Genomic DNA, 16,517 nt, shown 5'->3' with positions numbered 1-16,517 from the left:
AAACTGCTGTCTTTTGTGTACAGCTGTCAATGTTTTTTGTAAACTGTTTTGTAATTTGTTTAATAAAATATATAACTAGAAGCTCCTCATTTGAGGGGACTGATTCTGTGCTGGCTGGTGTTATAGTCAGTATGTTACTGTTAGTTTCTGCTTCCTTTTTTGGAGGGGGAAACCTGATTCTTGAACTGGCTGAATTATTTAGCTAGTTTGTTAACTGGCATTCCTTTTAGTGAGGACTGATTGTTAAACTCCTGATGCACATAATGTGTTTTGGGTGTAACTCAGTTCTCATTAGGGGGTTGTTGTTTCACTGGTTGGTGACAGCCTGTGTTACTCTTTTCTCTCTTTCCCTTTCTGAGAAAAGGACAATGTTAATTTTATGGTAGGGCTTAGCCCTTGGGCTGTAGTTTTCTTTGTTTTTTTTGTATGCATCTTCACTTTTTATTGGTGTTTTGGACTGAGTCCTGTGGAAGACATGCATTTTACCAGAGGAGCTGTTCCTGTGGGGAGGCCTAGCCCTGGACTGGGCCTCTGAAGATTGAACACCTGTGTGTGTGCTGGGAGGTGAGCAGTTGCTGTATCCTGGAGTTTGGGAGAAGACCTTTCCTTCAGGAGTGGACCAAACCCCTGTGAGTTAACTGCACCTGTACTATGTACTGTGTTCTTGTGAGTCGGCCTGGCTCTCCAAGGCTGGACCAGGACTCCGTTGAGACTGAACTGTGGGGTGTGCATTTGCTGCCTCCAGGAGTGGACTCTGCCCTTGATTGTGGACTGGTTTTTAACAACGGATGCTGCAGTTTGGAGTGGCCTCTAATTCTGACATTGCACATTGTATATTGGAGTGGTCTCTTCCTGGAAATGGATTCCATATCTTGAAGACTGTATAAATTTGGACTGTGTACCAGAAGGGAGTTGTTTTTTTTTTTGGGTAATTAACTGTATTGTGGTGTTTCCTGGGTCTATCACCCGCACTGTCTTGCGTGTCCTTGGGTCTGGCAGGCCTTGCTGTGAGCTGGGAGGCTCATGGATTGTCCTGAAAGCTGTCACCCCGTGAGCCGGAGGGTGGGTAGGCCATGCTGTGAATCTGAAGGTTGGTAGGCTGTCCTAAAAGCCGGAGGGTGGGTAGGCCACCCTGATGCCAGTCACCCCGAGAGCTAGATGGTGGGTAGGCTGTTCTGAGCACTGTCGTCCCGATAAGGGGTAATCGGGACGGGCTGTCCTAGAGGTGGTCGAAAGGTGTCAGAGCAGCCGAGAGCCAGAAGGCAGGTAGGGGCGGGCTGAGATCCGGAAGGCTTGTGGGCTACCCTACACGCTGTCGTCCCAGGGAAGGGGACGGGCTGTCCTAGAGGTGGCCGAAAGGTGTGCCAGGATAGCCCACTGGTCGGAGGTGCAACGGGGTGGGTGAGAGCCCAATGGTACCTAGGGGCAGACCGAGAGCCAGAAGGCGGGTAGCCGTCCTCGGCGCTGTCACCCCGGGCAGGTACCGGGGCGGGCTGCCCCAGAGGTGGTCGAAAGGTGCTGAGGGTGGTTAGTGAAGCCGGAAGGTGGGTAGGCCGTCCTGACTGCTGTCACCCTAGGCGGGTACCGGGGCGGGCTGTCCTAGAGGTGGTCGAAAGGTGTGTCAGGGCGGACCGAGAACTGGAAGGGGCATGGGGTGGACCGAGAACCGGAAGGTGGGTAGGGGCGGGCTGCCTTAGAGTGGTCGGAAGGTGGGAGGGGCGGGGGCTTGCTGGGTCTGTATTGTCTGCACTTTTGTATGTAACGGTATTGTCTAATGTACAAATGTCATTGTCACTGTCTTGTCATATGTGGAACTGGGATTTGAGGTTTGTCCTCCTCTCCTTGTAAAATGGTTGAACGGTAGGGTTCGGGGCCTAGCTTTGCTGCTCCTCTCCCTTGTAAAACTGCTGTCTTTTGTGTACAGCTGTCAATGTTTTTTGTAAACTGTTTTGTAATTTGTTTAATAAAATTAAAAAAAAAACTAGAAGCTCCTCATTTGAGGGGACTGACTCTGTGCGAGCTGGTACTATAGTCAGTATGTTATTGTTAGTTTCTGCTTCCCTTTTTTTTTGGAAGGGGAAAGCCTGACTCCTGAACTGACTGAATTATTTAGCAAGTTTGTTAACTGGCATTCCTTTTAGTGAGTACTGATGATTGTTAAACTCCTGATGCACATAATGTGTTTCAGGTGTAAATCCGCTTTCGTTAGGGGATTGTTGTTTCACTGGCTGGTTACAGCCTGTGTGTTACTCTCTTCTCTTTCTGAAAAAAGGATAATGTTAATTTTATGGTAGAGCTTAGCTCTTGGACTCTAGTTTTCTTTGTTTTCTTGTATGTGTCTTCACTTTTTTTTTATTGGTGTTTTGGACTGAGCCCTGTGGAAGACAGACATTTTACCAGAGGAGTTGTTCCTGTGGGGAGGCCGAGCCCTGGGACTGGGCCTCTGAAGATTGAACACCTGTGTGTGTGCTGGGAGGTGAGCAGTTGCTGTATCCTGGAGTTTGGGAGAAGACCTTTCCTTCAGGAGTGGACCAAACCCCTGAGTTAACTGCACCTGTACTGTGTTCCTGTGAGTGGGCCTGGCTCTCTAAGGCTGGGCCAGGACTCCATTGAGACTGAACACCTGTGTGCTGTGGGGTGTGCATTTGCTGCCTTCAGGAGTGGACTCTGCCCTTGGTTGCGGACTCTGTTTCTAGCAACGGACTCTGCAGTTTGGAGTGGCCTCTATCTCTGACAACGTATATTGTATACTGGAATGGATTCTTCCTAGAAATGGATTCTATATTTTGAAGACTGTATAGATTTGGACTGTGTACCAGAAAGGACTGTTTTTGGTAAATAACTGTATTGTGGTGTTTCCTGGGTCTATCACCCGCACTGTCTTGTGTCCCTGGGTCTGGCATGCCTTGCTGGGAGGCTCATGTGTCGTCCTGAAAGCTGTCACCCCTAGAGCTGGAGGGTGGGTAGGCCATCCTGTGAACCTGAAGTTAGTAGTTTGTCCTGAAAGCCAGAGGGTGGGTAGGCTGTTCTGAGCGCTGTCGTCCCGATAAGGGGTAATCGGGACGGGCTGTCCTAGAGGTGGTCGAAAGGAGTGTCAGGTCGAACCACGAACTGGAAGGGGCATGGGGTGGACCGAGAACCGGAAGGTGGGAGGGACGGGGGCTTGTTGGGTCTGTATTGTCTGCACTTTTGTATGTAACAGTATTGTCTAATGTACACGTCATTGTTGATGTCTCTTTATATTTTTATATATGAAACTGGGATTTGAGGTTTGTCCTCATGTCCCTGTAAACTGTTTGAACTGTGGGGTTTGGGGCCTGGCTTTGCTCCTCTCCCTTGTAAAATTGCTGTCTTTTGTATGCAGCTGTAAATGTAACTGTTTGTTGTATACTGATTTTGTAACTTGTTTAATAAAAATAAAAAAAATAACTAGAAGATTAGAAGATCCTCATTTGAGGGGACTGACTCTGTGCTGGCTGGTACTACAATCAGTATGTTACTGTTGGTTTCGGCTTCTCTTTTTTTTTGGAGGGGGAAACCTGATTCCTGAACTGGCTGAATTATTTAGCCAGTTTATTAACTGGCATTCCTTTAGTGAGGACTGATTGTTAAACTCCTGATGCATGTAGTGTAATTCAGTTCTCATTAGGGGACTGTTGTTTCACTGGCTGGTTACAGCCTGTGTTACTCTTTTCTCTCTTTTTTTTCTTTCTGAGAAAAGGACAATGTTAATTTTATGGTAGGACTTAGCCCTTGGACTCTGGTTTTTTGTTTTATGTGTCTTCACTTTTTATTGGTGTTTTGACTGAGCCCTGTGGAAGACAGACATTTTACCAGAGGAGCTGTTCCTGGTGGGGAGGCCTAGCCCTGGGACTGGGCCTCTGAAGATTGAACACCTGTGTGTGTGCTGGGAGGTGAGCAGTTGCTGTATCCTGGAGTTTGGGAGAAGACCTTTCCTTCAGGAGTGGACCAAACCCCTGTGAGTTAACTGCACCTGTACAATATACTGTTCCTGAGAGTGGGTCTGGTTTTCCAAGACTTGGCCAGGAGTCTATAGAGACTGAACAACTGTGGGGTGTGCATTTGCTGCCTTCAGGTGTGGACTCTGCCCTTGGTTGTGGACTCTGCTTTTCGCAACGGACTCTGCAGTTTGTAGCGTACTCTGTCTGACAACGTACATCGTATACTGGAGTGGACTCTTCCTGGCAATGGATTCCATATCTTGAAGACTGTGTATAGATTTGGACTGAGTTAACAAAAAACCAGAATCCTTTCTGGTACAAACTGTATTGTGTTGTTTGTTGGGTCTATCACCCGCACTGTCTTGTGTCCCTGGGTCTAGCAGGCCTTGCTGGGAGGCTCATGGGTCGTCCTAAAAGCTGTCACCCCGAGAGCCGGAGGGTGGGTAGGCTGTTCTGAGCACTGTCATTCCGAGAAGGGGTGATCGGGACAGGCTGTCCTACAGGTGGTCGAAAGGTGTCAGAGTAGCCAAGCACCAGAAGGTGAGTAAGGGCAGGCTGAGATCTGGAAGGCTTGTGGGCTACCCTGCATGCTGTCGTCCCAGGGAAGGGGATGGGCTGTCCTAGAGGTGGCTGGAAGATGTGCCAGGATAGCCCGCTGGCCGGATGGTGCATCAGAGTAGGTGAGCCCAATGGTACATAGGGGCAGACCGAGAACCAGAAGGTGGGTGGCCGTCCTCAGCGCTGTCACCCCAGGCAGGTACTGGGGCGGGCTGCCCCAGAGGTGGTCGAAAGGGGCTGAGGGTGGTTAGTGAAGTTGGTAGGTGGGTAGGCTGTCCTGACTGCTGTCACCTGGGCAGGCTCTCCTCGAGGTGGTCGAAAAGTAGACCAAGAACTGGAAGGGACATGGGTGGGCAGAGACCCAGAAGGTGGGTAAGGGTGGGCTGCCTTAGAGTGGCTGGAAGGTGGGAGGGACAGGGGCTTGCTGGTCTGTATTGTATGCACTGTTTATGTAACTGGATTAGCTTTTTTATGTACAAATGTCATTGTCTCTGTCATTTTTTTTATGTGGAAGTGGGTTTGTCCTCATCTCCCTGTAAACTAGTTGAATGGTAGAGTTTGGGGCCTGATTTTACTGCTCCTCTCCCTTGTAAAATTGCTGTTGTATACAGCTGTAAATGCTTACAGTTTTTTGTAAACTCTTTTGTAATTTGTTTAATAAAATATTATAACTAGATTGTCATTTGAGGTGACTGACTCTCAGTTGGCTGCCTATAGTCAGTATACTGTGCACAAATAAATAAAGGGTGACTTGGCAGGATACAGGTCTCTGTGCAGTTATTTCAATAGTGATAGGAGAAAACAGGATGCTGTGCCTGAAGAACATTTGCTTGCAACAGTCATCTTGGAGTTGGTGTAGGCATTTCTGGCATCATGCCTTTATTTGGGAAGCTTGACTTGTTTGATCCTGATTTTGAAAACTGGACCCAGTATGTGGAAAGAATGCAATATTTTTTTTTCTGGGCAAATAGCAATGAGTAATCCTTCTGATTGCTTGTGAACCTGCAGCACTTTCAATTCTAAGGGTTTAAATTTCCCAGAGGCACCACACACTAAAACCTTCCAAGAGTTGGTTAAGGAATAATATGACCCAAAACTTCCTCTACTTCTGAGACACAGTTTCTCTTGGCTGTTAGGGAAACAGAGGAATCTGATTTTTGAAGAGGTTGAAACGACTGGTAAAGGCATGCCATTTTGGGTTAACCCTGAATGAGATGCTGAGAGACCATTTGATATGTGGGATTACTGATGAAGCCATGCAGAAGCACCCACTAGATAAAGCCTAACTGGACTTCAAGCCAGCATTACAACTGCCTTTGTCATTAGAAAATGCAGCAAGTCAATCAACAAGGCATCCCAATGGAAGTGGAATCCTTCACCTATCCAGGCAGCATCAGGAGGTGGAGAAATCTATGTTTTGCATATAACTGCACCCCTGAAGAAGGGTTATACCTGAAATGTTGACTTTGCCACCTCCTGATGCTGCCTGGCTTGCAGAGTTCTACTAGCATCCTGTTGTCAAATTTGGATTTCAGCATCTGCAAGTTTTATGCCTTCTTCATCTATCCGATACAGCTTCAGGAATACTGTCTCGGTGTAGGCAATTACAGAGCCTCAAGTGAGCCATATCCTGAGCAGAGGGGCCCAAGAACCCCCCACAGCATAGCCCTAAACAAAGTGGCTAAAAAGTTCTTCAGGATCTGGGTCAGCAAAGCCATTGTAGTTGCTGCTGGTAAGTAGACGTAGGACTCCTTGCTGTCTTACGAGGGCTGACTTGAGTAAGATGACTCGTAGGGAAAAGTTAGGACTGCAGATGCTGGAAATCAGAGGTGCAGGAAAAGCACAGCAGGTCAGGGAAGATCCAAGGAGCAGGAAAATTGAAGTTTCGGGCAAAAACTCTTCATCAGCTCCTGATCTAAGAAGACTCGTAGGCTAGTACCCAGGAGAGTGCACATCCTGGATAGTCACCTGACTCGTGGGTTGGAATAATTAAATTGCTGAGCATCGTCCAAATCGGAACTGATTAAAATGAATGTTTGGTTAAATGGTCACCCAGTTTCCATGGAGGTCAATACGAGCAAGCTGTATTTGTGATTGTAGAATCTATCTTTGCTTGGGTCTCCAACCCCTAAGTTTGTGCAAGACTTAAGCCATACTGAGAACATACAGTGGTAAACTGTTGTAGATTAACTGTTTGACTTTGGTTTCTAGTCTCCTATGAGAAGCAGTTGGTGCAGTTACAACAGATGGTAGTAAAATGCTTGCACCCAAGCTTATTTGGGCAGAATTGGTTGAGAAAGATTCACTTAAATCAACTCAACATTTTTTGATCAGAAAATGGCTGCCTCAGTGAAGTCTCAGTGAAATACTCAGGATTACTTCAGGAAGGGCTAGGGACTATCAAAGGGGCCAAAGCCACTTTAAGTGTAGACCAGGAAGCAATTCTGAGATTTTGCAAGGCCTGCCCAGTACCATTTGCCTTATGGGTAAGGCTGGAGAATGAAGGAATTATCAAACCAGTGCAGTTTGCAGAATGGGCAACACCAGTCACACTGGTCATGAAGCCTGACGGCTCAGTTCACCTTTGTGGGGATTTTAAAGAAACAGTAAACCTCTTCTCGCAGCTGGATAAATACCTGATCCCTTGCATAGGGGACTTTGTATCTAAGTTTACAAAGCAGGACATGAGCCACGCTTACCTGAAATTAAGGCTGAATGAGCAGTCCTAGAAGCATGCTACAATTAGTACCCATTAGGGTTTACATTAATATACAGGATTGTCATTTGGGGTATCATCAACCTGTGTCCTTTTCCAGTGGACCATGGAGAAGATTTTACAAGGGCTAGCCCAAGTTGCCATTAATCTGGATGACATACTAATAACAGGGAAGGCCAATAAAGAGCATGTGGGGAACTTGGACATAGAGCTTAAACCTTTCTCCCAGGCAGGCATACCCCTTCAAAGGGAAAAATGTGTGTTCCCCCAGGCACCTCGTGACCTACTTGGGTTAGGAGCTGACAAAACTGGGTTATACCCGTTGGAAGACAGAGTGAAGGCAATTAAAGGACCCCCTGCTTCCACCACAGCATAGGTCTTCCCTTGGGTTAGTGAATTATTACAGAAAATTCATTTGTAACCTGGCCTCCATCTTGTTACCCTTACACCTGAAATTGAAAAAGGGTTAGCCTTGGAAATGGTCACACAGCCACGAAGTAGCCTTTAGGGAAGTGAAAGAGCAGCTATTGTTATCTAAGGTGTTGGCCCACTATGATCGGAAGCAAGAGGTAGTGTTGACATGCAAAGCCTCCCCATATGGTACCTGGGTAGTATTGGACCACTAGTAGCCCAATAGTGTGTGCCCAATAGTGTGTGCTTCCTAGACTTTGACTGATACTGAATGTAAATATGCCCAGATCGAGAAGGAAGGTTTGGTGGCCATCTTTGATGTGAGAAAGTCCCATCAGTGCCTTTACAGTCAGAAATTTATCATAGTAAGAGGCACAAACACCTGCTGGGCTACTGAAGGAAGCAATGTGACCCATAGCTTCTGATGGAATTCAGCGTTGGCCCCTTATTCTCAGCATGCACAGTTAGAACACTGAACAGGAAGCCAAGTGGCTAATATGGATGCCTTGAACCACCTTCCACTGGCAGATACTCCACTGGTGGTGCCCTCCCTGGAACAGTCTGTTCTGGTTTTAAACTTCCTGGAAACCCTGTTGACAATATTCGCCTGAGGATGCAAAACTATCCTGTCCTAATGATACTAAAACAGCGGGTGGTAATGGAGAAAAGAGTTGGGCCATTGCAACCAGGATTGAAACCTTTCTGGACCCAGCGAGACCAGATCAACCTACAGGACAGCATATTACTATGGGGAGCAAGGGTGATTGTCCGGAATAAAGGTCACTGCCAGATACTGGCTAAACTCCACCGGGGTCATCCAGGGGTTTCCAAGATGAAGATGCCAGCAAGAAGCTATGTCTGGTGGCCGGGGTTGGATACCGATACAACTGTCTTGGTGGGGTACTGCCCAGAGTGCCAACAGGGACAAAATTTCCAACAGTGGTGGCCCCACATTCAAGAGAATGGCCAGGGAAACCCTGGATTCAGTTGAATGTCGAATATGCCAATCTTTTCATGATCTCAACCTTCCTGGTCATTGTGAAGGGGGGAGGGTGAAATGGCAGCAGGAACGCCAATGCCGGCCACATGCCTCCACTCAGCAAGAGAGACCATTTAATTCAGGGGATGAGGTTTAGTGCCAGAACCATGGAAATAACTCTGAATGGGTATCAGGCAAGGTTGTTGCGAGGTCCTGTCATGTACAAAGATTGGGTAGGTGATACAATCCCCTGAACAAACATGTGGACCAACTGAAAGCTATTACCCTGCAAACGGGCAGGAGCAGGGCATACCTGGCCCCTCAGAACAGCCAGAAGGCTTGTCAGAAACCATAGGTTCTCCCCCTGCTAGTGTTCAGGAATCCTCAGAGTCCGAGATGGATGCAGCCTCAATACTGTTACCACCGCAAGAAGAGAAAGAAACTCCAGCCAGATGTTCCAGATGCAAGAGATGCGTTATGGTCCGATACATGCTGCCTGTGACAGATTCTGTGTCAGATAAACCGGACCTGGGATGAAAATGTCACAAAAACAGCTACAAGAGAAAGACCAAGCCTATATTCTGGACTTAGTGGAGGAGGGATGTAGTGATTGGAACCAGTTGGAACTTGTTGACTACGAGATCCTTGATTGAGGTTCTTAACCTGGGCCAATCAAGAAAGCCCTGGCTGGTCAATATAACCAGGAGATTAGAATCTTCTCAGTTGAGGACTGACTCAGAGTTGTTGGTTACAGCCAGTGTACTTTTCCTGTAAACAAAGGATGACTTGGTGATAGGATACTGGCCTCTGTACTTAGTTCATCCACCTAACACAGAACATTGCTAATGCACAGATTTATTCCCTATCCAACCCATTCCCATTTGCTGATCAGTGCATACCCTTGCTGCATAGAGCAGGCTTGATCCCAGCTGCTAAAATCCTTCATGTAGAAAGAAACATATACTTAATTGAGATGTCAACTTCTGCACAGCTCATAAAACCAATAGGGCCAGATTTTGGAGTTAGCAGGGAATAACCATTAACTATTCATATAATTAACTTGCACCTAAATTTTGAGAAGTTTTGGACTAGAAGTTCTTGTCAGTCTACTATCCAAGAAGTACAAACCAGAAAGTATCTGGGAGATGTGTGAACAGGGAAAACAACCCAACCAATTAGTTGAAGAATTGTGAAAGAGCAGTGTAGTATCTAACTTGGAAGATTGAAATACATCTCAAATCAAGTACAGAAAGCAAAATAAAGAGTAGGAAAGAAACACTGGATTTTCAAAGAATGACAAAAGAAATAGAAAGAAAAACACTGCTGATAATTCCTGCTTTCTATTTGCATGTTTGGATTTCTTTAGGTTGGTGATGTCATTTCCTGTGGTGAAGTCACTTCCTGTTCCTGGCCACTCTCCACTATATCAAAGACATCTCTGAAATGACTGCCAGATTACTTCGACCGCTTGGCATCACGATAGCCCACAAACCCACCAACACACTAAAACAGCAGCTAATGAACTTGAAAGACTCTTTACAGACAACAAGTAAAACTAATGTCATTTACAAAATACCATGCAAGGACTGTAACAAACACTGCATTGGACAAACAGGCAGAAAACTAGCCACCAGGATACATGAACACCAACTAGCCACAAAACGACATGACCCTCTCTCACTAGTATCCTTACACACAGATAAGGAAGAACACCACTTTGACTGGGACAAGATATCCATCCTAGGACAAGCCAAACAAAGACACACATGAGAATTCCTAGAAGCATGGCATTCCAACCGGAACTCTATCAACAAACACATCGAGTTAGACCCTATCTATCAACCCCTGAGAAAAAGAACAGGAAGTGACTCCACCACAGGAAATGACATCACCAACCCAAACATACAAATAGAGAGCAGGAATTATCAGCAATACTTCACCTGAGGCCCACTGAAGATGTTACCTAGTAGGGTAATGAAACATCTGGAAATGAACCTTCCAGCTCAGCAAACAAACCTACATCCAGAACCTCAACCTGAACTACAAATCTTCTCAAAACTCGCTAAGAAAGAAAAGGTTTAAATAAAAATATTTCAAATCTCCAACAATGAATAACATATGTGTGGTCAGTGCAAACTGTTTATGAATTTCCATGTAAATTTTTCTGTGTTGTTAATCACGCCCCTATTTTTCTGCAAAATTGTGTCCTATTACAAAATCATTCTATCCTGCTATTTATAGTAAAACCACGTGTAATTTTACATAAAATACAGATTCTAGCATCACACTTTGTTACAGGTGAGATTAGATGTATATTTTTTAAAACTGAAATAAAATCTTTTCAAAATTACTCCATTCTGAACACAGATGGTACAAAATCTCAGACAATATTTTATAAAACAAATCAAACTAGTAACACACATGGTGATATTGAATCAAAGAAGCAGCTTAATTTTATCTGCAATAAAATTAGTGGATGCTCACCTCACTTTCTATTTGTCGAAGGTCATATGAACATTCCTTTATTATTGAAGTTGTTGAGAACTCCAGTCTGGGAGCTATACCCTGAAACAGAAAAAAACACAGATGATATCAGAGACAAGAACCTCTCTTTCTGAAAGTGGCTCATGCAGGAGAACAAAACCATTGGATTGTCAGAGTGTCTGTCATTACTCTCATTGCAATTATCTCCTTTATTCAAATTTCTCCAACACAGAAAATCATAAGGTTAAAGTTTGAATTGCCGCTCCAAGACTTGAATATTAGATTCACACTTGAGTGCAGTGCTGAGGCAATGTGACATTGTCAGGTGTGTTATCTTTAAAATGAAATATCAAATCAAGGTGCCAATACCTAATTAATCACTCATTTCAAGATGGCGGAGACAGCAACGTTGGATGTATTCGGGTTCTTGAGCTCATCCACTCCCTCTCACATGACCAACCACCTCCTTCATTTTTTATATTTTATTTTCCTCATTTAATTTTTGAATAAAATTCATTTTTTCTTTTTGTGGCTGTGGTGGTGGAGAGAGGTTCCAGGGAGCTCTTCAGTGGCAGATCCAGTCCATTCCTCATGGCCATGGTGGTCGCGGCTTGAGCAACTGTTCCAGCATCGATGGATTGCAGTTGGTTCTTTCCCTTTTGCGTTTTGGCAGGATCTGCAACAATGGCAGAGTGAATGATTCCTTGATCCTCGGGATTTAATTTAGACAATCCATCAGTCCTTGGAAGTTGAGAGTGTGCCCTCTCCTTGGGAATTGGGATAGTCTCCGGGCTAAGGCAGCAGGTGGAGTATCAGAGGCAAAATAGTGGCTTTTGCTAGAGGTAACATTCTGGGTCTGATCCGGGGCTGCTTCAGCTTTTTTCTTGGTGTTTGTGGCATCAGGAAGCTTTGGTAGCTATTGAGTAAGGTGGCATCCTATAGCCAATTATGAAATCAAGAAGTGTGGTTGAAACAAAAAAATGAAGTTTGTCTTAACTTCATATGCATTATTTCTTTTTTAAAATAATTTATGTAATTAAAATGGTGCCAGATTAATTATGGTGACATACATACTTTACAGTATTTTTCATAAATACATGTAACAGTAAATTACTATTGTATATATATATATAAAAGATGCTCTCTATAAAAGTTGGTAAACTTCTGCAGAATGCAGAATTACTAATGCAACATTCTAACATTTTTAAATGTAAAAAGAAGCAGTTTCCTCTGAAACTACAGCGAGATTCCCCCTTTTTTTAAAGTAATACATTGAAATGTACATTTTTATTGTAAATAAAAAGAGGAATCTCATAGATGTAACCTCATGTGACAACTTTTTATGAGGGGTATCTCATCCATGTTCCGCACCTCTGTCCTCAAACCCCCCCCGCACCCCTCCAACCACAACAAGGACAGAACCCTGCTGGTCCTCACCTTCCACCCCACCAACCTCCAGATAAACTGCATCATCTGCCAACATTTCCGCCACCTACAAATGGACCCCACCACCAGGGATATATTTTCCTCCCCACTCCCGGTCAGGTCCACGCCCCCCCAATAATCTCCCCTCCCCTCCTGGCACCTTCCCCTGCCACTGCAGGAATTGCAAAACCTGCGCCCACACCTCCCCCCCCCACCTCAATCCAAGGCCCCAAAACTGCCTTCGACATCCATCCAAGTTTCACCTGCAGTTCCATAAATGTCACTTTTGTATCCGTTGCTCCCGATGCGGTCTCCTTTACATTGGGAAGACTGGACGCCTTTTCACACAGCGCTTTAAGGAACATCTCTGGGACACCCGCACCAATCAAACCCGCCACCCTGTGGCTGAACATTTCAACTCCCCATCCCACTCCACCGAGGACATGCAGGTACTGGGCCTCCTCCCTCACCACCCGACACCTGGAGGAAGAACTTCTGCCTTGGAAAACTTCAACTCCTGGGCATCAATGTAGACTTCACCAGTTTCCTCACTTCCCCTCCCCTGACCTTATCCCAGTTCCAATCTTTCAGCTCAGCATCATCCTCATGACCTGTTCTACCTTCCAATCTACCTTCCCATCTATCCGCTCCACTCTCCTCTCCGCCCTATCACCTTTATCCACACCTCCATCCACCTTTGCCAGTGTTAGGTGCAGGGGTAAATGTCGGGGAATGGTCTGAGTGGGTTGCTCTTTGGAGGGTCGGTGTGCACTTGTTGGGCCGAAGGGCCTGTTTCCACGCTGTAAGTAGGGAATCTAATCTAATCTAATCTAATCTAATCTATTGCACTCTCAGCCACCTTCTCCCCAGCCCCAGCCCCACCCCCCCTCCCATTTATCTCTCCACCCTGGAGGCTCCAAGCCTCATTCCTGATGAAGGGCTCCTGCCCGAAAAGTCAATTTTCCTGCTCCTCGGATGCTGCCTGACCTGCTGTGCTTTTCCTGCACCACTCTAATCTTGTCTCTGATCTCCAGTTCTCACTTTCGCCTACATAAGATACTGGCACAATGGTCACCAATTGATTAGATAGATATTAGTTGTCAAATTAAAAATATATTTCCTTTCTACTCTAAGCAATTACTGAAGAGAAACAGAGGAGGCAGCACTAATATGGACTGAGGTGGATGAAATATGCACATTTATATTCTTTTGCTGATGGTAAAATATCATTTATTGAAAATTTCTGTTACAAGTCCAATTGTATACATAGTTACTGCCATGTTTCTGTTGTAGAGAGTCATATTTCAATCTCATTTCAAAGAATCGCAGAATGGTTACTGTACAGTAGGAAGTCATTCTAACTCAACGTGTTTGTACCAGCTCTCTGCAAGAGTAATTCAGCTAGTCCCTGTTTCTTGCCCTTCTTGGCAGATAATTATTAATTCCCTTTTATCCTGACAATTTTGGTTCCAGTTGATCTGACCCTGCTCTCTTCTTGCCCCATTGAAGTCAAATATCTACCAATTGATTATTCTTACTCTGGATTGACCAATGTTATTTTCTATCATCATCCTAAACTTCACGGTGCAATAACCATTGACCCCTAAATGCTCCCCCACTTTCACTTGATTTACTCAGCTAGCCTCAATCCCAAGAACCAGGCCTGTCAGTGTGAAAGGGAAAATAGACATTAGAGGTTCTGAAGGGTCTCTGAACGCAAAACGTTATTTCTGATTTCTTTCCATTTAGGCTGCCAGACCTGCTGAGACTTCCCAGTAATTTCTGTTTTTGTTTCAGAATTCCAGCATCTGCAGTTCTTTTGTTTTTTAGGCAATAGGAGGGACTACTGTGGGGAGAGGGGTTGGGATCTGTATAGCTTTCTTATAACAAGTACATGTTAGCAGAATGGGATGTGGACATGTAATAGTGAGATTGGATAATATACTCATGAGTATTAGCTTGAATATGATTGGATAATATAGACAAGTGTACTCACTTGGAATCTGAACAATGTGAACATGACTGGATAAACAAAGAAACCTGAGTATCATCTGGTTAAAATGAAATAAAGAGTTAATACTCACCTTTCAGTGGTGCTGTGATTCAGATCTGTCCATGAAAGCAGACAATCATTTTGCAAGTACTTATTTACACTCACTCACTAGTCATCTTGCTGGAACAGAGGCCCAATAGGACTGATCTGAACCTTGGGTCTGGGACTCAAGTTCCTTTATGAGTTCTTTTTGCATGAACAGAGTGAAAGACATAATTTTAACAGGTATATACAACCTGGGTGGGACCCAGGTCTGTCACTAACAGGAGCCAGTTGGAATGTGCTGGTGAATCCCAGGTGAGACCCAGATATTCAAACTACATATCGGACTGAGATCAGGCTATATGTGGCATCTGGGATGCAAGACATCCCGAAGATGGCCAAGTTAAGGACTCGGAAGTTAAAGAATTCCCAAGGTTGGTAGACAACCTCAGGCAGCATGTGTGCACCTGCACAAGCAAAATCAAAGACCCAAGGTCAATCAGCAGACCTCAGGTACGTAAATACTAATGAAACAGATTATCAAAATAAAAGTATATATCAAAAAAATAATAGAAGTAGGAAACATTTCACTTACTCACTAAATAAATAAACATTGCAAATCAAGGACATAAGTGTCACAGATCAGAAAGGTCCTTTAAATTAAATAAAATCAGAAAAGTCTGGAGAAACTCAGCAACTGTGGAGAGAAAGCAAACTGAAAAAGAGTCATCAGACCTGAAACTTTAACTCTGCTTTCTCTCCACAGTTGCTGAGTTTCTCCAGCAATATCTGTTTTTGTTTCAGATTTCCAGCACATGCAGTTCTTTACTTTAGTGGTTTCCTTAGACTGAGTTTGATTTATGATTTTTTAAAATATGGTCTTGAAAGGAATGGCAGAACTCTGGGGAGGAGAGGATCTATGTCACTTTATGTTGCGCAAAAACATGGGAAGTTTATAGATAACAATGAAAAAAAAGTAAACAGCAAAGAATAGTGAAACAGGAAATTACTGAGACTAACAGACTGCGTTGACAACTAATGGTGAGGGAACCAAGAGGGAACAACATACTGGCCCTATCCTCACTAATCTGTCAACTGCAGACACATCTATTCATGACAGTATTGGTAAGGGTGATCACTGCAGTCCTTGTGGAGATAAAGTTCCATCTTCACACTGAGAATACCTTCTATCATGTTGTGTGGCACTATCGCCATACTAAATGGGACAGACTTCGAATAGACCTAGTAACTCAAGACTAGGCATTCATGAGGTGCTGTGGGCCATCAGCTGCCCCAGAATTGTATTCCAGTACATTCTGCACCATGGCCTAGCATATCCCCCACTCAACCATTACCACCAAGACAGTAGATCAACCCTGGATCAATGGAGAACGTAAAAGGGAATGCCAAGAGCAGCATCAGGTCTCCCTACAAGTAAGGTGTCAAGCTGGTAAACCTACCAAATAGGACTACTTGTATGCCAAGGAGCATAAGCAGCAAGTGACAGATAGAACTAAATGATTGCACAACCAAGGAATCAGATCTAAGCTCTACAGTCCTGGCACATGCGGTCATGAACAACTCACTGGAGGAAAAAGCTTCACAAATATCCCCATCCTCAATAATGGAACAGCTCAACAATCAGTGGAAACGATAAAGCATTTGCAACAGTCTTCAGCCAGAATTAACGAATGGGTGATCCATTTCGGCCCCTTCCAGTAGTCCCCAGCATCATAGATACCAGTCTTCAGGCAATTTGATTCACTCCACATGATGTCACGGAACATTTGGAGATATTGGATAGTGCAAAGGCTATGGACCCTGACAAAATTCTGTCAATAGAACTGAAGAATTGTGATGCTAGCCAAGCTCTTCCAGTACAGTTACAACATTGGCAACTACCTGACAATTGCCCAGATCCGTCCTGGAGACAAAAAGCAGGACAAA

The 16,517-nt window shown here is 44.6% G+C and overlaps 1 protein-coding gene across 2 annotated transcripts in view; it reads right to left on the bottom strand.

The window, feature by feature from the left end:
- spata6 (spermatogenesis associated 6) overlaps positions 1-16,517 on the bottom strand; it is a 94,274-nt gene that overhangs the window by 54,825 nt on the left and 22,932 nt on the right. For both annotated transcript variants that reach the window (XM_043699238.2, XM_087990612.1), the window contains exon 6: positions 11,111-11,191. In XM_043699238.2, coding sequence (XP_043555173.2) covers positions 11,111-11,191 — 81 coding nt within the window. The remainder of the gene's footprint in view (positions 1-11,110; positions 11,192-16,517) is intronic.

This window comes from Chiloscyllium plagiosum, unplaced genomic scaffold (assembly GCF_037043375.1).
Source record: "Chiloscyllium plagiosum isolate Xiang-an unplaced genomic scaffold, Cpla_swu_hap1 HiC_scaffold_9, whole genome shotgun sequence".
NCBI lineage: Eukaryota > Metazoa > Chordata > Chondrichthyes > Orectolobiformes > Hemiscylliidae > Chiloscyllium > Chiloscyllium plagiosum.
Note: the sequence above shows the minus strand (reverse complement) of the source record. Positions and strands in the feature narration are given on the sequence as shown.